General features: G+C 28.2%; 1 protein-coding gene and 1 pseudogene across 5 annotated transcripts; both read left to right on the forward strand.

The window, feature by feature from the left end:
- Positions 1–741: 741 nt before the first annotated feature.
- Positions 742–21055, forward strand: LOC149881953 (AP-1 complex subunit sigma-2-like). 5 transcript variants are annotated; one of them, XR_016444993.1, is made up of 8 exons: positions 742–810; positions 3959–4137; positions 6344–6452; positions 12472–12507; positions 14270–14371; positions 14684–14725; positions 15028–15069; positions 20733–21055. XR_016444993.1 is itself a non-coding variant. In XM_090066768.1 (7 exons), the coding sequence occupies exons 1-6, from the start codon at positions 808–810 to the stop codon at positions 15064–15066; spliced, it is 468 nt and encodes a 155-aa protein (XP_089922894.1). In that variant the 5' UTR covers positions 742–807; the 3' UTR covers positions 15067–15069; positions 20733–21055. The 5 variants fall into 5 exon arrangements, 4 of the variants coding, with proteins under 4 accessions (XP_089922894.1, XP_089922893.1, XP_089922895.1 ...); XM_090066768.1 differs by lacking the exon at positions 14684–14725; XM_090066767.1 differs by lacking the exons at positions 14684–14725; positions 15028–15069 and having other exon boundaries at positions 20733–20820; positions 20873–21055.
- LOC145180745 (uncharacterized) lies at positions 7398–10863 on the forward strand (annotated as a pseudogene).
- Positions 21056–21617: the final 562 nt, after the last annotated feature.

Genomic DNA, 21617 nt, shown 5'->3' on the forward strand with positions numbered 1-21617 from the left:
TGTATAGCATAGCGGCGAAAGGGTTAAAATAGAAAGCCGAAATAGAAAGTTGAACTCGAAAGTTTAATAAAAGAAAAAAGTTTTAAATGGTTTTAGTTAAAGTAATTGTCAAAAAATAACGGTCATAGATGATCATAGAAAACAGAATTTTTTAAAAGATAATTTTGATATTTAGTAGCAGATCTAAATTTTTTACTTCTCATTCACATTATGATTATGGAATACTTTTCTGACACTGTAAAATTTTTTAAAAATAGAGGAGAAAATTAAATGTATGTACTTAAAAGTTTGTAGTAAATAAAAAAATAGAATCTACCGTGGTGTGACCTAACAAAGTCCTATGCTTTAAGAAAGTCCTAATTTAAGAAATGACAAATTTTGTATACATAAAGTTAACATTTAGAGAAAAAAATTTAGTTATTTTATCTAACTAGATATCTAGTTAAAACAACAAAGTTATTTTCCGCAAATGTTTCTTTTATATATACGAAATTTTGTCATTTCTTAAATTAGGACTTTCTTAAAGCATAGGACTTTGTTAGGTCACACCACAGTACCTTTCAAACTTCTTTTAGGTGATTAATTGTATATGTATGTATGTATGTATGTATGTATGTATGTATGTATGTATGTATGTATGTATGTATGTATGTATGTATGTATGTATGTATGTATGTATGTATGTATGTATGTATGTATGTATGTATGTATGTATGTATGTATGTAATTTAAATTTAAATTAGTCTTAACTTATATAATTTCTTTTAGTACTAACAAATACTTTAACCTGCTAACAATACTGAAATCATGGTAGGTGTTTTGTTAACTTTTAAAGCTTGGGCACTTACAAAATGTTGTTAATTGCACATAAATAACTGGTAGCTGTGTTTTTATATTATGTAAATATATTAAGTTGCAATAATGCTTAATTCAAATGGATAACCAAGGATATATATATATATATATATATATATATATATATATATATATATATATATATATATATATATATATATATATATATATATATATATGAAATGAATTGAAAAGCAGTTGAGAAGCAATAAAGTAGCAGATAATAGGTATAAAGGATGGTACTAGTATTAGTAACAGAGAAATGGCTTTTCTTGAACCTTAACATAATAAAATACTTTTTATAGTTTCTGAGTTAGAGCTTGAAATAAGATTAGTAAATCATTGTCTAAGTTAGCCAGAGGAAACAAATAGTTGACCAATAATAGTGAGTTTTTAACACTGTGAACCATAGTGAGTGCTATGTTTACCCAGTGAGACTATGCTTAGCCATTGTTTTCTCAAATGTAAGTTTTTTTTTTACTTTTAATACTTATGAGATATGTTTATTTGTAGCTAAGTAAATTAATAAACAAATTATAATTTGAGAAGAGGAAGTCCAAGATGTCTAAAAAAAAAAAAAATCCCAACAGAACAGCTTACCCTGGACAGATTTAAGTGGTTAGCTGCAAATGTGAAAAGCAGACACAAGAAAAATGTGAGTGTGGTAAAAGAAGTAAAAATCAAATGAAAAAAGCTGAATCATCAAAATTACAAGGTAAATATACAGTGAAAAGAAATACAGTGAAAAGAAAAAGTGTGAAACTAGGAACTTGTTCAATCTAACCAATGAAAAATGAAAATTGCTGTGCCAGGAAGATTAAGACTTATTTTTCAGATGTCAAAAAATCATAGGGCTGGCTACTGCACCACAATTGAATGTACATAAGGAATTCATCCTAGAAAAATGAAGTTGATACAACCTCTCCCAATTAAGGAAAATCTGCTGGTGAAATCACACAACTGCAGAAACATTATGGCATGTTTTGGAGTAGATGTTCTTGAGTACTAAAAGATATTATCAATGGTTAATTTGAAGAGGCATTTGCCTCTTACAAACAACTGACTACCTTGCCTAATCTTAATTACTGGTTTATTAGTAAAATAACAGAAGAATATAATCAACTGAAGGCATGTTTGTACAATTCTGGGTATACTTTCAAGGAAAAATTTTCTGGAGAGATATCTTTCCTTCATCACTTGATTACTTGTTACAAACAGTCTAAGAAAATATGAAGTGTCCCTAAAGTAAGTTTCAAACCTTTGCCAAATATAAGCAAATCAAGATAGAAATGTCAAGCAATCTATGGTTTGCTAGCTTACATTTTACTTTCAGAAATATAAGAGTTAACAGAAGGTCAGTTTTCATGTAATTTTATTAGTGATTTCTGGCCAGTTTTAAAATTAAGATAACTACAATAATCTGGGACAGTTCAAAAAGATCACTCAAAGGTAATAAAGGCTTTAAGGAGTTTTTGGTCTAATGAGCCAACATCGACTCCAACTCATTCATCAAATATTTGTGCTGAATGGGCAAATAAAGTCATAGAGAATTTTGCTTCCATTGTGCAAAAACACTGAAAAAATTAATATTAAATTTCTTTTTACATATGAGTTCTGAAAATCTGTATGTTTTATTCCTCATTAAAAAAATCTGTTTTGTACAAATAAAATGTACTAAGGAGTGACATGTTCTAAGAGTTAACATTTTCCATTTATACACTTAACCGCAAAATTAATGCACCACATTTCAATTTATTTTAATTGTTGCCAATATTATCATATATTTTGACAAACATATTAAGAATAGAAGACATGAACACAATTATTTGGCTTCTAACACAGTGTCCCATTATGTCCCAAAGATGCTCTATTGGGTTCATATCTGGACTGCAAGCTGACCACTCCAAAACTTGAATATTAACATTATTTAAGTATTCAGTAACAATATGTGCTGTATGTGGTCTAGCATTATCCTGCATAAGAAGCAGTCCATCTCCAATATATGGTGCAAAAGATACCACAAAAGGTTCTAAAATGTCTGCTATATGTTGTTGAGAAGTCAGATGTCCACAATCAACAATAAAAATCTCTGTGCGAGCTGTTAAAGATATTCTGTCCCATACCATTTATGAGCTGCCTCCACATAAAGTGTTTTCTCAAATGTTACAAGCGAAATATCTTTCATTTGGTCTTCTGTACACTCTTTGGTGGCAATCAAAACCTTGACTCATCTGTAAATTAGAACTGTTCCCAATCATGTATTCCCATATCATATGCCTCCTTGCAAAAGCCGGGACCTGTTTCTTTGGTGGTCTACAGACAATCTGGGACCAGTAGCTGCTGCCCGAGGTTGTAAATTTAAAGCACAAAGCCTTCTTCTTATGGTATCTTGACTAACAGCAGTTCCATGAATCTCAGCAATTTGTATTTGGAGACTTTGTGCAATAGTGAACCATTCTCTTAGTGTTCAAAGCATTAAAAATTGGTTCTCCACAGCATTGGCAGCTCCTGGTCTGCCTTGGCCAAGTTGTCTAGCGTGATCTTTGGTTTCTACAAATATTTGTAGAACCCTACCGATTGTTGTATGGGACACTCCAAATCTTATAACAAGTTTGTGATTTGTTAATCCTTCATCGGACAAAGTAGCAATTGCAACACATTCATCATGACTTAAATTTTGTCTAGAACACTGCATTGCAAACAGATGTGTTGCTCAAATGATATTATCTTTTCTACTGTTAAAAGAATTTAAAACCAATACATACTTTTCTTTTAGAAGCTTTAATTACAGCAAAACATCCTACTTATGAAAAGCTGCTATAATTTTGAAATTAAATAAGGGAAATGGAATAAAATCTATAAAAGGTGTAACAATAAGCATTATTATCATCTTTGTAATTGATAAATTTGTGAAATACATAATATTTTTCAAAATAAGTTGGAATTTATAAGTAATGCGTTAATTTTGCGGGTAAGTGTATTTTCCTAATTTTTGCATAAAAATTCTGGGAACAAAAAAACATAAGTATAGGGTTTTAAAAATTTTATTATATCCCTAATATACATAAACACATGTTGTCATATTAAGCTTTTTTTTTTTTAGATACAATATATTTTACTGTTCAGCCGTCAGGGTAAGTTACGTTTACAAAAATGGTATTTCGCAATGCCTATCAAAGAAAAGAAGAAGGTTGTCAGAGACTTAACTACTCTTATCCTATCAAGAAAGCCAAAAATGTGTAGTTTTCTTGAATACAAGGACTTAAAGATTGTTTACAAAAGGTTTGTAAGGAAATGCACTTCTCTTATATAAGCAGGTTAAAGTTGAGTACCTTTTTTTTACAGCATAGTTAGTAAGGTCTACTACTGGTCATCTAAAAAAAATTTAGGAGCTGTAAATTCCTTTTAATTACATCTAGAAAATTTTTAAATGTTTTATTACTGACCAATATCAGACCAATGTTAAAGCATATACACAAAATAAATGTGAAAGTAGAAAAACAACTAAAAAAAAGTACTCCTCAATTTTTATTTCAAAACAAGTAATAATTTTCACACAATAATTTAAGAAGATCTAACATTAAAAAAAATGATTAATTATTCCTGTGGGAATCTAATAAAATTTCGAGCTTTTGCTTTAGTGGTACCCATAAGCCTGCGCACAGAATAAGAATCAAAACTGTTTGATGCTTTTTTAAATGATATTTTAATATCTTTAATGTTTCTGCAAAGCTTTTTTGTTTTTTTCATTTTTCTTTTAATAATAACCCAGTACTTTTCAATAACTCTCAATTCTGAGGATTTTCTGTTTTAGGCACAAATTTTACATTATTCTTTTTATACGATTCCATAGGTAGTTAACAATAATGAATTGAAGCTAATTCAGGCCAGAACACAGGTCTGTTATTGTGTGATTTAATGAGAGGTAAAAGGCGTTTTTGTAAACATTCTTTAACATATATTTGACCAGAAAGTGTGGACTGAGGAATATAAGGTGCTGATTTTTTTTCCATAACTGCAAATAGCTTGCCAAATCAAGCTTTTTTAGCAAACTTGTCATGTTTTGTGTATTTAAATTTCTTATCTGCTTTTCCTCTATATTTGGCAATATAATAAACAGCACCAGGAATTTGTTGATGATCGTACTTGATATAAGTTTCATTGTCTGCAATAATACAGAAATTTTTAGAAATAAAATTGTCATACAACTTTCTGCCACAGGTTCTTGCACTTTTTTGTTAAGTTTCAGAACGGTTGGGCACTTTTTGTGCTTTGAAAGAATGAAAACCATGTTTGTTTCTAACTTTTACAACAAAGCTATGAGAAAATCCATATATTTTTGCGCGTTCCCTTAGTGAAATGCTTGGGTTATTCTTAAAACTGTTAACCAGTTTTCTAACTAGTTTTGTATCTTTAAAACCTTCCTTTCTTCCACCACCAGATTTGCGTTTGATCGATTTTGTTTGAGAAAAACGTTAAATAACATGACTAACGGTGTATGTTTGTATTTGCAATGATTTTGCTATCAATTTGTAGTTACTATTAGGATTTTGTAAATATTTGTGCATAATTTTTTCTCTTACGTCTTCTTCTTTTGTCATTTTTAAAACTAATTTCAAGTTAAATCCAAAAACTAACATATTTTTTTGAAACCACAACACGTTGTAAACAAAATACAAATTAATTAAAAAGATTTTAATATAACCACTGAAAAAAAAAGACGTATTTATTCTTTTACATTTATTTCGTGTACACGCTTTAGATGAACTTGTATAAAAAAATAAGAGTTGCACTAAATTTTGACCTAATTCCTTAAATAAAAGCAGTGAATAATGGATTATTATCATTTCTTTTGTCTTTATGAGATCTGTAATTGAGATTTGTTTGAAAAAAAAAAGTGAGGAAAAAATGGAAGATTTAATTGATGTACTTTTATTATTGTAGAAAAAGTTTTGATGTTTGGAATTTTTAGATATTATTCTTACAATTCCACAATCCTGCTTGTGAGCTTTTAATTTCTGGAATGAATCTAGAAAAAATAACTTTCATCAAATAAAATTTTACAATTATTTGAACAGTTTTGCAAGCTCAGTTTTAAAAAAAATGTTTTAGTAAATGAAAAAGAATTTTCTTTTCAAAAGTAACCTGTTCACAATTATATCTAAGTAATGAGTGTGATTGTAATTAATAAAAAGGAGAAAGGATATAGAGAATATGCATAATTTGTTTATAAACATAGGTGATAAAACTATTTTCATGGACTAATTATTTCAATCTATTTTTTTCTTTTCCGCATTTTTTTTTTCACAAGATTTTCTCTTTAAAAAATTAAATTTTCTTTATTGCCATTTCCATTCCTTAGGAATATATCTTTAGGATTATGGAAATTAACCTAAAGATTCTATTTCTAAGAAATTGTCCTGATGGCTATCTAATGGCTAAGTACAACTAGTTTAACATTTTTTTAATAGAGAATTTTTCGTTATAGATATGCCAGTCTTTTTTTCTGTGTTGCTTGTGAGCCTGGAGACAATGAACTACTAACTTTAGAAGTTATTCATCGATATGTTGAAGTCCTTGATAAGTATTTTGGAAATGTATGTTATAAATTTGTAGAATATATAATTCTTGTTGACATTCTATATTAAGGAGTATTAGTCTTGGTATCAGTAAAGGGTAATTCCATGTCCATTGAGCCAGAAAATTTCAAAAATGTCACCATATATCTCAGATTTTGCTGATTTTTATACAGTTGAGAGTACTTAGTAAAACAAGAAATTCTTGAAAACTTTAGCTTCTAACTCCAAGAGGATCCTGAAATATGATCATTTTACTTTCAACTGATCTTGGCCAGGCCCCTCTTGTCTTCTCAGAATTATGACCTTTGTTTAAAGGTTCCAAGTTACATAGCTTTAAAAGTATTTGATATTTTGACTTAAAAATTTGTACCTGGCTATTTTCAGGGTTAAAGAATCCAATGAAATAATCAATATTATAAAAAAATATTTTTAAGTACCTGTAATTATCAATTTAAATAAATTTAGGCAATTTTTTATATACCTGATTTTGATGCTCAAGAAACCCGTGTGGCCTTGATGATATCAAAAAAAAAAATTTTACACATTATTCTAAATTTTATGATCTTTCACAAACATAAGAATTTTGATCTGCAAGTATATGGATTTCCATATATGGATAATGGGGCACAGGCCCCATCTTTTTGTAGCGGAATCTTGCAATACATTTTCCACTACATTTCAGACTAGCTAGAGCTATGAAAATTTCTGTATTTATATAGTGTCGATAAACAAGCATTTTAAAATTAAAAAAGGGCCCAAGACACTAGGGGAGGGGGCTAGGAGCATGTGCCCCACTTTTTTGAGCAGAATCTTGAAATGGATTTTTCACTATCTTCCAGACAAGCTGCAGCTCTGGAACTTTCAGCATTTGTGTAGTCCTGATGAACATGCGCTAAAATTGTTTGAGGTCCAGATGACCAGTTAGTCCATGGGGCTGGGGCACCTGGGACTATGCCCCACTTTTTCTCTTAAAAAAAAATTTCTTTTTTAACTTATTTAAGATAACTTTAAAACTATTGTCTTCAAATTTTTTTTTTAGATTTTCATTTTTAACAACGTTAAACATTTCTTTGATAATATTGCTTCCCAAATTTTTATGATTTATATTTGTTCCATTTGGTTTTGATCATTCTATGTTCAATAATCTTTCTTAAAATGTTTTAAGAAATTTAATGTTTATAAGAATTTTGATTTGCATGTATAAGATTAAAAACAGTATAAAGTAATGATTATAACAGAATTTTATTTTGTATAATTTAAAATTTGAATTAAAAAAGATTAACATATTTTGCTAATTCTAAAATAGTAACAGCAAGTTGTTAACAGAAACAAAAAATATCCTGTCATTACACTAATATAGAAGAAATTTGTTACCTATTAAAGTCATCATTAACATTTTTAACATTAACAAATTGAGTATAATTAAACTTTGTGAAAAGGAAACTTTCTTTTTGTCAAAGTAAGATAAAAGAAATTAATCACTGTTTAGCTTTGTATTACCATGGTGATTGCTTAAGTTGCTTTCATTAAATTAATTACTATTGGTTTCTCATTTTAAATTAATGTCAAATTGTTTTTAGTGTTACAGTAAGAATGGATTCATGTGAGTTTAGAAAAAAGTTAAATGATACTTCTCATAAACTAAGTTATTGTAGAAAGATTGATTTAAAGAAATTTGATTGCTATAGAGAAGATACCAACGAAGAATTTATTTGGAGATCTGGAATAACAGATGATAAAATTTTAACAATCTGCCTTCATCATGCAAAGATTTTTGGTACACACATTTAAAGAAGCACACAAAATATTGTAATTTATTGGACAAGCATAAATCAAAAAGAAAAGCAATCAAAGGTAAATATTGTTGATAAAAAATTATTGTAAAATTTTTTTTGAGTAATGAAATAAAAAAATGAAATTAAAATCTGGTTATGCATTATATATTGAAATAAGTACAAATAATTTTCATATTGATAGGTAATTACTAAAATCAAAATGTTCTTTTCATTTCAGGGAGTCATGTAATAACATTGGAAAAGGCAAAACAATTGAGAATTAATTTTCCAAATGTTGTGCCTGGATATCAACTTTGTCGGAGCTGCTTTGATGCTATAATCAGTAAATTTCATGAACAAGATAATTGTGAGCTTGAAGAATCTATTTCATGTGGTACTTCTGAAAAGTCACGAGAGGCATTAAATGTTAGTTTTGAAGCAATAGGTGCATCTCCCATAAAACTTCATGGCATTCCAAAGCATCAACGGTTATATGTTGGTAAAAGAAAAGTTATAAAAACAATGTCAAAGTATGAAGAGCATATTTCAAAAGTATATAATGTTAGGGAAGAAGAACTGAAACATAAAATTCCTCATACGAAAATTATTGACAAAAGTAAATGCGATGATCTAGACAAACTAACAGCAGAAATAAAAGAAAAGTTAATTGTTTCTGACCAAAAAACTAAAACTCAGTTGTTAAAATTTACACCCGAGTCTTGGTCAAAAAATTTTGCTGCAAGATATTTCAATGTCACTATATACCAAATTAAAGAAACGTGCAAACTAAAAAAAATAAGTGGGATTTTTTCAGTTCCAGGCACTAAGCAAGGAAAAATATTTTCAGAAATAACATTAAATAGAGTCAACAATGTATACCATGATGACGAATTTACTAGACAAATGCCTGGTAAAAAAGATTACAAAAGTATTGGTAGAAAACAACACAGGCAAAAGCGCCTTATTTTATGTAATCTTAAAGAACTTTACGTTTCTTTTAAAACTAAATATCCTCAAGAAGTTATTGGATTTTCTAAGTTTTGCAGTTTAAGACCAAAATGGTGTATAACTGTTGGAGCATTAGGCACTCATTCTGTTTGTCTATGTACCCTCCATCAAAATGCAATACTCTTGACCAATGCTATACAAATAAAATGTACTAACAAAGATCTGATGACAAAAGTTGTTTGTGATGTGACAAATAACGAGTGCATGGCTCATGGATGTCCAAACTGTCCAGGTATAGTTTCTTTAAAGAAGTTTCTGGATGCACAACTAATTGACAATGACGAGGAGGTGTCATTCAATCAGTGGCAGAAAACAGACAGAACAACATTGATCTATCAGACAACAAGAATGGAAGAATACAAATTGATGTTGTCAGAGGCAATAAACAAGTTAACAGCTCATTCCTACATTGTAAAATGTCAAGCAAGATACCTAAAGCAACAAAAGGAAAATTTAACAAAAGACTGCTGTATTGTCTTAGGTGACTTTGCAAAAAAATTCACTTTTTTGATTCAAGATAAAATCCAAAGTTTTTATTGGTGCAAAAGTCAATGCACATTGCACCCCGTTGCCCTCTATTTATTAAACGAAAATGACCAACTTGAAGAAAAATCGTTTTGCTTCATGTCAGAAGATAATGAGCATGACACTGGTTTTGTGTATGAAGTTCAAACACAAATAGTTAACTATTTAAAAGAATATCATCCTAAAATTTCAAAGATTCTTTATTTTTCTGATGGTTGTACTGCACAGTATAAAAATCACAAAAACCTTTACAATATCTGTCTCCATAAAAATGATTTTGACATTGATGCAGAGTGGACATTTTTTGCTACAAGTCATGGTAAGTCACCATGTGATGGTATTGGTGGCACTGTAAAACGATTAACTACAAATGCAAGTCTACAAAGGCCCATAAATGGCCAGATATTGAATTGTAACAAAATGTTTGACTACTGTATTAACAATATTAAAGGGATTATTTTTTTCAAGATTGAAAAAGAAAGACTGACAGAATTGCGCACCACTTTGAAAACAGGTTTTGAGCTAAGTAGAACAATTCCTGGAACTAGGAGCTATCATCAATTTAAACCAGAATTTGTAGATACTATTAGCTTTAAACGAACAAGTGAAGATGTTCATATAACAGGCATTTTTTCTTTTTCTGGTATTCAAATTTCTCTAAATGATCAGCAAATTAACATTGATGCCTTGAAATTGGGTGAATTCATTATGTGTAAATATGATGCGCTTGATTGGATTGGTATGATCAATGAAATTGATAATATAGAGTAAGATGTTATGGTAACGTTTATGCACCTGCATGGTCCTTTTAATAAACTTTTCTGGCCATCTAGAGTAGATGAGTGTTGGGTGCCAATTACTAACATAACTTGTATAATTGATGCACCTGTAACAACAAATGGACATTTTTATACTTTGACCTTCAATGCATCTAAGCTAATCTTAAAATTATCTTGACTTTCTTTTTTTTGTATTTTATTTTGTAAATAATGAAGTAAAACGGAACAAGTATACAGCAATAAAAATTTTCGAGTACAATATTTTCAAAGTTATCTTAAATCTAAGACATGTTTATGTGTTTAAAAAAAAAATTTTATGTGAAAAAAAGTGGGGCATAGTCCCAGGTGCCTCAGCCCCATGGACCATCTGGACCTCAAACAATTTTAGCGCATGTTCATCAGGACTACACAAATGCTGAAAGTTCCAGAGCTGCAGCTTGTCTGGAAGATAGTGAAAAATCCATTTCAAGATTCTGCTCAAAAAAGTGGGGCACATGCTCCTAGCCCCCTCCCCTAGTGTCTTGGGCCCTTTTTTAATTTTAAAATGCTTGTTTATCGACACTATATAAATACAGAAATTTTCATAGCTCTAGCTAGTCTGAAATGTAGTGGAAAATGTATTGCAAGATTCCGCTACAAAAAGATGGGGCCTGTGCCCCATTATCCATATATGGAAATCCATATACTTGCAGATCAAAATTCTTATGTTTGTGAAAGATCATAAAATTTAGAATAATGTGTAAAATTTTTTTTTTTGATATCATCAAGGCCACACGGGTTTCTTGAGCATCAAAATCAGGTATATAAAAAATTGCCTAAATTTATTTAAATTGATAATTACAGGTACTTAAAAATATTTTTTTATAATATTGATTATTTCATTGGATTCTTTAACCCTGAAAATAGCCAGGTACAAATTTTTAAGTCAAAATATCAAATACTTTTAAAGCTATGTAACTTGGAACCTTTAAACAAAGGTCATAATTCTGAGAAGACAAGAGGGGCCTGGCCAAGATCAGTTGAAAGTAAAATGATCATATTTCAGGATCCTCTTGGAGTTAGAAGCTAAAGTTTTCAAGAATTTCTTGTTTTACTAAGTACTCTCAACTGTATAAAAATCAGCAAAATCTGAGATGGTATGGTGACATGGCCTGGCTCAATTGACATGGAATCAACATATGCTGATATATATTTTTTTCTATTTAGTCTCAAACATGTTTTAAACCCCAGTACCAAAATTTTTCAATACAACTAAGAATTAGATAATTGTACATAACTAATAGTACCATGGATGTTCACACTTAGAGGACTTATCCCCCTTCCTCCCCCTGGAATTGAAAAATAATGTTATTTTTAGAAACACTACATAAAAGTGAGTAAAAACTTAGCTAAGATCAACAATGAATAATGATAGACTCTGCATGATGAGTGGTTGTTGAGATGAGTGGTTATTGAGAGTTTCTTTTGAGTTCTCAAGGTTAGAACTCAAAAGCAAAAGAATTTCTTCAAATTAATTACAAAAAATTATTTCAGTCGCAACACTGAAGCTTTTACTTACATATTTTGAGTTTTAAAGTACAAGAGTTAAGTGTTTTCTATGTGTAAACATTTCTTTTAATTTTTATGTTGTTTTTTTACTATTTATAATGAAAGCATTACAGTGTATTTAAAAAAAAAAAAAAGCATATTTTTTTTTCCTTAGATTTGCTTAAAATTTTTTTTTATAAATAGCATTAAAAAATCATTAAAAAAGTCAAAAAGCTACATAAAGGCATAAAAGTGCTACATAAAAGTGCTACATATAATTAGATTGCATTATCTATTTATTGTACACTTGTCAATAGACAGAGCATCTACCCTTATCTAAGTTTTATTTTGAAAAATTAAATATTTGATGCAAGTTTTTATTGGATGAAAGAATTACAAACAATTCTGTTTCTTTTTTTATAGGTGTGTGAGCTGGATATTATTTTCAATTTTGAAAAAGTATTTATCTTTTTTCTTATTTATATGTGAAATGTACTAAATGATAAAAATTAAAATGAAGTCAAAATGTTTTATAAATATAATTTAGTAACAAAAGCACTTTTGGAAAGAAAGTGCTTTTTGTCAATTTATTGTTTTTGATTTTAAACTGTTTATTAGTGATTTTTCATATATAGCCTTCCACAAAACTATAATACCACATATTAAAAAGGGTTTTAAAACTTAGAGAAATATGAGTTAACAAAATATTTTACGAAATTAGAATAATATAAAGCAGATTTGATATCTTTCTACTTGGTTTTTATTGAGATTATTTAATATTAATTGTTGATAATAATCACACCATTTATATATATATATTATTTATAGTAGATAAATATTACATCTATAGAAGTACTCATGACATATTTTTATTCTCAGTCAAATGCCAAGAGGAAAAATGTTAAAAAAGGTCAAATAGTGTCTTCATCAAGTGACAGACACTCAACATAGAAAATAGGATGACAAAAACATCATGGCAAGGATGTAGTTTTGAGAGATTAAAATGAACATGAAGATTACGGATTAAAGCAACATAATTTATGTAAAGATTTGCTTACTAGATGTGAAAAAGGCAAGTAATAAAAACATCAGGGTCAAGAAATAGTCAATAATCAGAAACTGAAAATCTGTAGAAAGTTAAAAAAATCTCCAGAAAGTATCTCCAGAAACTCTCAGAAGAATACTTAATGAAAGCAGTAATGTTGAATTAAAGAAAATCTTAAAAACAACTGCCCCTCTCAAAAAAATCAGTAAAGATGAACAATTCAAATAGGCAAAGTTTAAGTTTGGTTGGAAAGATGAATGGCTAGAAGACTTTTTTTCAGATTAAAAGAAATTTTATTTAAATGGTCCAGCATAGATAAATATTACTGACATGATTTGCATTTGGGGAGGAATGGCATAAAATGGGCGTTCAGATCTGGCTTTTACATCAAATCACATGAATGCTAAAAATATAAAAAAGTATTAGAAAATTGTATCTTGCCTTTTCATGATTTCTTTCCAGGAAAAAGTTGGTATTTCAGCAAAGTAATGCTGAGGTGTATGTTGCTAACTCATCAATAGAATGGTTTAGTTAACAAAATATTGTATTAATGACATAGCTTCCATATTTCTTGACCTGAATCCAATTTAATGGATACAGGGATTGCTTTCTAGAATGATTTATATCAATAGTAGAACATTTCAAAATGTGAGCTCAAGACTACTTCTAAAGGTATCTGGTCTAAATTTCCAATTGAAAATATTCAAAATCTCATAACCTTAACAATGTATAGGGTATTTCAAATCATTTATGAGCATGGTGAACTCATTAGGTTTTATTTTAATATATCTTTGTCTGAAAATATATATCTGTCTTTATATTGTCTTTGCAAATAAATTTTATTGTTAGTGTCTGTTAGTTTTGTGGAACACAAATTTAAATATTTTAAAGGTTTCTTGTAGATTGCTTTAAAAGATTTATAGGTATGTTATCCAAATAATATTTTTTAAACTAAAAATATTAATGATATTTTGTATTAATATATTCAGAAATGACATGTGTAATAAAGTGGTGGCATTATAGTTTTGTTGAAAACTATAGTTTTATTCACTTGATGTGCCTATAACTAAATTCTTTTTTTATATACTATTCTCAACTTTTTTTGAATGAAATTATAAAAATAATTTTATCCAAATAATTATATATTTAAAAAGTAATTCATAAGATTGTTTTTAGGCTTATTATGTGTTGGATGAACTGATCTTAGGTGGAGAAATCCAGGAGACAAGTAAAAATGCATTATTAAAAGCAATTGCAAATCAAGATGTTGTTCAGGAAGTAAGTCCTTTAATATCTTAATATCGTTTAATTTTTGCATATTCTTTTATAATACAAATTTATATATTATAACAATTTAAACACACACAGAATAAATGTCAAGCTTCATGTATTGTAATACAGTTGACCTACTTTTATCAAAGAAGTTATAGTAAATGTAATTTAAATAAAATGAAAATTCTAGGCTACATTATTTAAATCCTAAAAAATTAAATAATGTAGCCTAAAAATTATCTGATTTTTAACACCATTGTAAGAGTGAGTGAGTAATTCAAATAGATTTTTTTTTTTTTTTTTTTTTTTTTTTTAAAGAATTGATGAGATACCAAATAGTTGGCAAAGTACTGAGTTATGGTAACAAACTTTTAAAGATGCTTTTTTAGTTTTTGCTAATAAAGCTTTCCATTTTTCACCTTCCATGTTTTCACTTATGAAAATGTTTGACAGATGTGTATCAATATTATAAAGCAAGTTCCACTATTGGAAAATCACAACTTTTCAAGCTAATTAGCTGTTACATTTTCAGCTGATCAACTGTTTAAAACTAATTTTGACTAAATGTGATTAAGATATTTTTATCAAACAGTTTCTTTTGTTCCAATATTTACAAAATAAATTTTTTTTCTTTATACTGTTTGTTATTTTGTCTGCTGTAGAATGTGAGAGAATTTGTCATTGATCGAATTATGCATTAATAAGTGAGTTAAAATCTCTTTTACTTTAAAGATTTTAAATAATGGTAATAATCATGTTTAAGGTTAAATAAAATTTTGTTTTAAAAAAGATGTCAAGCAATTCATTTTATTGAAAGATCTTTAAATAATCATCTAAATAGGTTTGTTGGGAACATTTCATAGAAACTAAAAAAGTTCTCTAAAATATTTTACAAGTTGCATTATTTACTTAATTTTATCAAAAGAAATAACTTAATGGTAAAAAATTTTAAAAAATCACTAAAAGGGGTTGTCAACATTTTCTTTGAAGTTTGAGTTTTCTGTTGTGTAAGCAAAAATGTTTATAATTGCATAACAAATAAGTGGTGAAAATTTCTAGAATTTAGTTCGGACTGTTATGTTTGTTCCAGAAAATGTCATTGTTAACATACTTATGAGCATTACTGTAATTATTAGGGGTGGTAAACGATTAACGATTAATCGATTAATCGATTAAAAACCATTAATCATTAATCAATTAATTAACAAACTTTTTAAGAAACCGTTCCTGCAGTTATAACATCGAAGATTTTCTTCAGTTTTTTTTTTTCATAAGCTTTAAATTTTACTTGACTCATGCATATTACTTGAACGATGAAAAACACGAGACAGTTGAAACGCATGGTAGACATGTACCATCCATCAAAAAAAAATTGCAATCAAAACTTAAACTTTTCTTGTAATAGCGACTGGTTTTTTTTTAATTTAACAACTTAGCGTTTTTTTGTTTCAAAGATTTTTACGAACATTTAAAAGCGTTTTTTTAACGAACAAGACTTGTGTTGACTTCTATGTTGATTTGCCTTTATTTTCCGGCATCTGGTCAAATAATAGTATAAACAAACAAAAACAATGCTTTTTTCATAGTGTCGTTTCTTAATCACCATTTACAATGTCGTTTGGAAAAAACCGCTCTGAAGTTTGGAAACACTTTTATTGGAAAATAAAGGCAAATCAACATACAAGTGCAAACATTGTTCAGTTGAACTTAAATTCCATTCATCAACTTCAAGTTTCTTGTATCATTTAGAGCACAAACATAAAATTTATTTGACAAAAGTTATTTTAGAGAAGTCTAAAAATATACAGGCAAGTATTGCTACCTATTGTAATAATACAGGTAGCAAAGCTGAAGATGTATTAGCTCGTTTAACTGCTGTTGATCGTATCCCTTTTGCAACTTTGGCCAATAGCAAAGATATTAAAAATGGCTGGAAAGCTCAAGGACTTAAAATCCCTGATGATCGACATGCTATAAAGACAATTGTTATGAACTACGCAAACTCAATTAAGTTAAAAGTTGTTCAAGAGCTTCAGCAAAAAAAATTAAAAGGAGAAAGGTTTTCAATTTCTCTTGATGAGTGGACTTCTGGTAAAACTAGAAGGTATTTATGTCTCAATGTACATTGTTCAGACAAATGTTACTATGGTCTTAGGATGATTAGAATAAATGGTTCGTTGCCTTCAGAAAGAGCTGTTAATATTGTTATTGAGAAATTAAATGAATTTGGTTTAAATTTGATCAATGATGTTTTTGGATGTGTTACTGACGGTGCATCAGTAATGAAAAAAATGGGACAAGAAATGGGAGTTATGCACCAACTTTGTTACTGCCATGGAATTCATCTTGCCGTATGTGATATTCTTTATAAGAAAAAATGCTTAGAAATAGAAACAACTCAAGAAGAAATAATGACTGATGAGATTGAAAATGAAACATCTGATTCCGACCCTGATGATGAAAACAACACTGAAGAATGCTGGAATGAGGAAAGTAATAGCTCTGTTTCAGGAAATCCAGTTTAATGAGGACTATGACGTTATCATATTGAAGGTTCGTAAAATAGTCAAACTTTTTAGAAAATCTCCACTTAAAAACGATTCCCTTCAAAGTATTTGTAGAACAGATTTAGGAAAAGAACTCAAGCCTATTTTGGATACTAAAACAAGATAGGATTCGCTAATAAGTATGTTAAAACGATTCTTAAAATTAAAAAATGTTATTGCAAAGGCTCTTGTTGATATATCTAGAACAGATTTAATTTTAAAAGAAGAAGAAATAAAACACATTTCTGATATTGTTCAGGCTCTACATGTTGTAGAGTTAAGTGTTATGTAACTAGGGAAAAGAGACTGTGATCTGATAAAATCTGATAAAATTATTTTGTTTTTACTACAAAATCTTAAAGAACAAAATACTAACATTGGTCAAAAATTATTTAATGCTGTCTCGGAGAGAATTGTTGAAAGAAGAAATTGTAATATTGCTGGTTTACTGTGCTTTTTACATAACCCAGCTGACTATAAATCAGACTCAGAATTTCCAGATAATCTTTTGAAATACCCTCATAAAAATAAAATTGCTAAAACTGCTAGAGAAATATACCTACGTTTATTTCTACATGAGGAAGTAGAAGAAGCATATCAGTCTGAGTTAGAGTACACTTGTAATGAAGAACCATTAAAAAAAAAAACTAAAGGTGAAGAATTAGCAGAAATAATAGCTAATACAGCTTCAGCAGCAGGTAAAACTAAAGGGATAACTTTTAAATCTTCCCCTCAAGAAGTTTTGGCATGCATTAAACATGAAACATGAAGTTCTTTAGAAAAGATTTATAATGCCATGCTAAGTCTTCCCCCGTCTTCTATAGAAGCAGAAAGAAGTTTTAGTGCAGCTGGTTTATTTGTTACTAATTTAATAACTAGCTTAAATGATGATACTGTTGATAATTTATATTTTTTAAGATCATATCTGATTAAAAGAGAAGTAAAATCATAAAAAATATAAATTACTTTTTAATAAGTTATAAACACATTTTTTCTAAAATTAATCGAAAATTAATCGATTAATCGATTAATTTTTTTGAAATTTAATCGTTAATTGATTAATGTAAAATACCGATTAATCTACCAGCCCTAGTAATTATATTAACAATAATATATGAAAGTGTTGGCATATTAGAGTTTCTCATGAAAATGTTAGCATTTTTAAGGTGTTTTTTTGAACAGAAATCAATTTTTATAAACTTTTTTGACATTTCAAATAAAAAAAAAAAACAACAAACAAACAAACAAACAAACAAACAATTTCATAATTCAATCAGTTTTTTACAAATTGTATAACCAAACAAGTTATGAAGAAATATTTGGCAAAAAAGCAAATTTAAGTAGTTACAGTAAGAGAATTTCAGTGCACACGGTTAAATGTTATTTAGATGCCTTGTAGACACCACTGGAGCAAAACGTATTAAAGGTTCTGGAAAACAATCCCAATAAATGTGATTTACCCATAGAAATTTGCTGTACTCAATGAAAAATTGAGACATGTAAAAACATTGTCTCAATTTTTCATTGTGTTAAATCATTTAAAGTGCAATCCTTTCCTAAGAGAGATGCAAAAGGTGTTTTTTTTTTAAAAAAATACTTGCAATAAGAAAAAAAATACTCAGATGATGAAACTAAAATGAATTTCTAAGTTTAGAAATTTTAAAAAGAATTTATAGTTTTTCAAGTGGAAAATACCAGAAATCTGTCCCCAATAAAGTTAAGTCTTGTTGCAAGGAGAAATTTTTAAGGAAATATTTGGTTTGACGAAAAAACCAAACAAAAGCAAACAATTCATTGTGTACAGAAATGTTTATTGCTGTTTCTTATGGTCTGCAGAAATGCCTATTGCTGTTTCTTATGGTCTACAACAAATTTAAATTATTTTGGCCTTATCTAGCCTTATGTCATACTCCCACAAAATTCTACTACAACATCAGGCTTGGGACATAAATCCTAGCAATGTCTGTTCAATTAAGTGTTATTTATGAAAGATATATTGTTTTTGAACTGTTTGCACTAGAAATGAAAATTGACTTTGAATGTGAATTTTTTTTTCTAGACTTATAAAGTGCCATCAAGTTAAAAAAAGATTTTATGTCAAGATTTTTTTTATAGATTTCCAATTCTAAAATGTTGAGAAATTCATTTTAAATTTAAAATTTTTATCTTTAATTAAAAATTAAACAATTATAAAGTTGCAGTTTTTACAACGTTCATTGTCAACATTTTATACATCAGCAACTTTTTGTGATTACTTAATGTAGAGTCCCAGAAGACTATGAATCACTCCTAAAATTATCAATATTACTACTAACTTCTACTCTTTGTCTAAAATTCCTTCAAATAGCTTCAAATTTAACGGTATTTTGAAAAATAGTTTTAAATTTAACCACGTTATCAAAAATGGTATTTAAGAGCAATCATTTTCAATCTGAAAAAAATAAAATTTGTTAACCTTAGTAAACTTAATCTTTGTTTACCTTTAATATAGTTATTCTTTTATTTAAAATACATGTTTACATGGCATTACTTATTGCAAAAATGCTTCTGTACCAAAATCATAAAATTACATTAATTTTCTTGTTTGAGATGTATTTAGTTACACAACTTTGAGTTTAGTCTTTTGTTACTTGTGTTCTAAATTTTCATTTTAAATTGTGGTTTTTATAGGCGCTTGAGTTCTTTTATACGAAATAGCTTTAGTTCGACCTTCAATTATTACATTTTGATTAGAAAGATATAAGCAGTCGGTTCTATTGCATTCAAGTTTGACAAAGTATTCTGCAAAATATTTTTTTCTGTAACCACTTTCTGAGCAAACTGTTATTTTTTCCTATTTTCAGTTTATGGTTGTTGTGCATGTTGAACCCAAAGCTTCTGCTTTAGTTTTGAAATCTGTCTGTAACATTAGACTGCATATCATTAAATATATTCCTGTCAAAAGTCTAACATTAGATACTTGAAACCCAGGGCATTTGTTTGACTAATATTTTTCCAACGGTTGCGGTCTGTGATTTAAGTGCAGAGGCTTTGCCTAAACGCATAGATTTGAAATGTAGCTCTCATAGATATAGCATAAGAATTGAACTTTTTAACATTTTACATGTTTGTTTAACAATGATATTAAAAAAAAGTTTTCTCAACTTATCCTAAAGTAGAACCCTTGCCACAACTTTACCAAGTTAGTATTTCTTTTTACTAAGTTATTTAATCATATCTATAAGGGATATGTTTGTTGACTTAATGCAGCAATCCGGTATTTAAAATTAAATATTGGATTGAGTATTTTATATAGAAGAATAATTTATAAAGCTTTTTTTTCAATAAATTATAAAAAGATTGTTAAGTATTTAATTTAACTAAAAAGTATCAACAAAAAAATAAGCATGTTAATGAAATGTAATCATCTTATCAAAATAAAGAACTTAACAGGAAAATGAAAATGAAAAATCTGCTTGATTCCTTGTTGTATCGTCTCATGAGCACAGAAAAAACAACATATTTTGCTAATACATTTTTTATTGACAGTAGTATTCATTGTTTGTTCTGTATAATTTAATGGACGACGTAAGATGCGTTAATACAAAATTTGTATTTAATTTTTCGCATTAAAAATAGGTTTATCTTATTGGCGTCCGTATCGAATGTTATTCAAATGTTTAACTTTGTAATAAGATATTGTCAGTATAAATTTCGTACAAAATTCATTTTACAATTGAACTTGTGTTTTTTGAGTTAAACATGTGTTAGTCTTAGTGTTTTTAATCCGTTCTCAATTTTGAGTTTTTTTGTAACTGACAGGTTTGTTGCTTTTTTAATAGGATGGTGAAATACCTACACTGAAAAACGTATTAGATGAATTGGGATTGTCTTAGACTCGCATTTCATCCAGGACAAGATTAGCGATTTGTTGTTTTTAATGTAAAACTCAACCTATTTGTTGATCATCATTAACAAGTAGGTTGAGTTTTCAGAAATTTTTGAGATAATTTTTCTACTCTTTTTTTTTTTTAATATCGTTCTGAGCACGTTGTCTTTATATCGCTCTTACTGTGTATGAGTTATTTATCCTTACTTTGTATGAGTTATTATTTATGCTTACTTTGTATTATGAGTTATTATTTATGTGTATGAGTATTTATGATGTATTATTATTTTTAAATAATTTCCCCCGTTTAGCTAATACAATATTTTTTGAAAAATTCACATTTAAACATTTGACTGAATCAGAATCAAAAATCAGTATTAAAAACACGAAATCTCACTTTCTAATTAATTTCTATGTAAAAGAAGCTTATTTTTTTGTTGATACTATTAAGTATCAACAAAAAAATGAGCATGTTAATGAAATGTAATCATCTTATCAAAATAAACAATTTAACAGGAAAATGAAAATGAAAAATCTGCTTGATTTTTCATGCAAGTAATACAAGAAAAATTTCAAGCTCTAATATAAGCATGAGTTTTTCTGAGACATCGCCACGATTTGTAAATATGGCTTAAGCACTTTAAATATTTTAGATAATTAAAAAAGTTCATTTAATGTTAACATATTTTTATTTCTATTAAAAATTTTTTTTACTTTGATATATTCTTTATGCTTTAAAAAAATCGATGGTAAATGTACTCTTAAAGTTTTAAAACATTATCAGAGTTTTATCTTCTTGAAATGGTTAGACAAGTGTTTATAAAAGTAAAATTAGTAA

Source organism: Hydra viridissima, unplaced genomic scaffold, assembly GCF_058129835.1.
Source record: "Hydra viridissima isolate aposymbiotic clone 2 unplaced genomic scaffold, HvirCarnegie_v1 scaffold_11, whole genome shotgun sequence".
Classification (NCBI taxonomy): domain Eukaryota; kingdom Metazoa; phylum Cnidaria; class Hydrozoa; order Anthoathecata; family Hydridae; genus Hydra; species Hydra viridissima.

Excerpts from the sequence above, each read along its gene's own strand:
- LOC149881953 (XM_090066766.1), top strand. Across the intron at positions 6,453-12,471 it reads TTGATAAGTATTTTGGAAAT|GTGTGTGAGCTGGATATTAT; the intron begins GTATGTTATAAA and ends CTTTTTTTATAG. Across the intron at positions 12,508-14,269 it reads TTATTTTCAATTTTGAAAAA|GCTTATTATGTGTTGGATGA; the intron begins GTATTTATCTTT and ends GATTGTTTTTAG.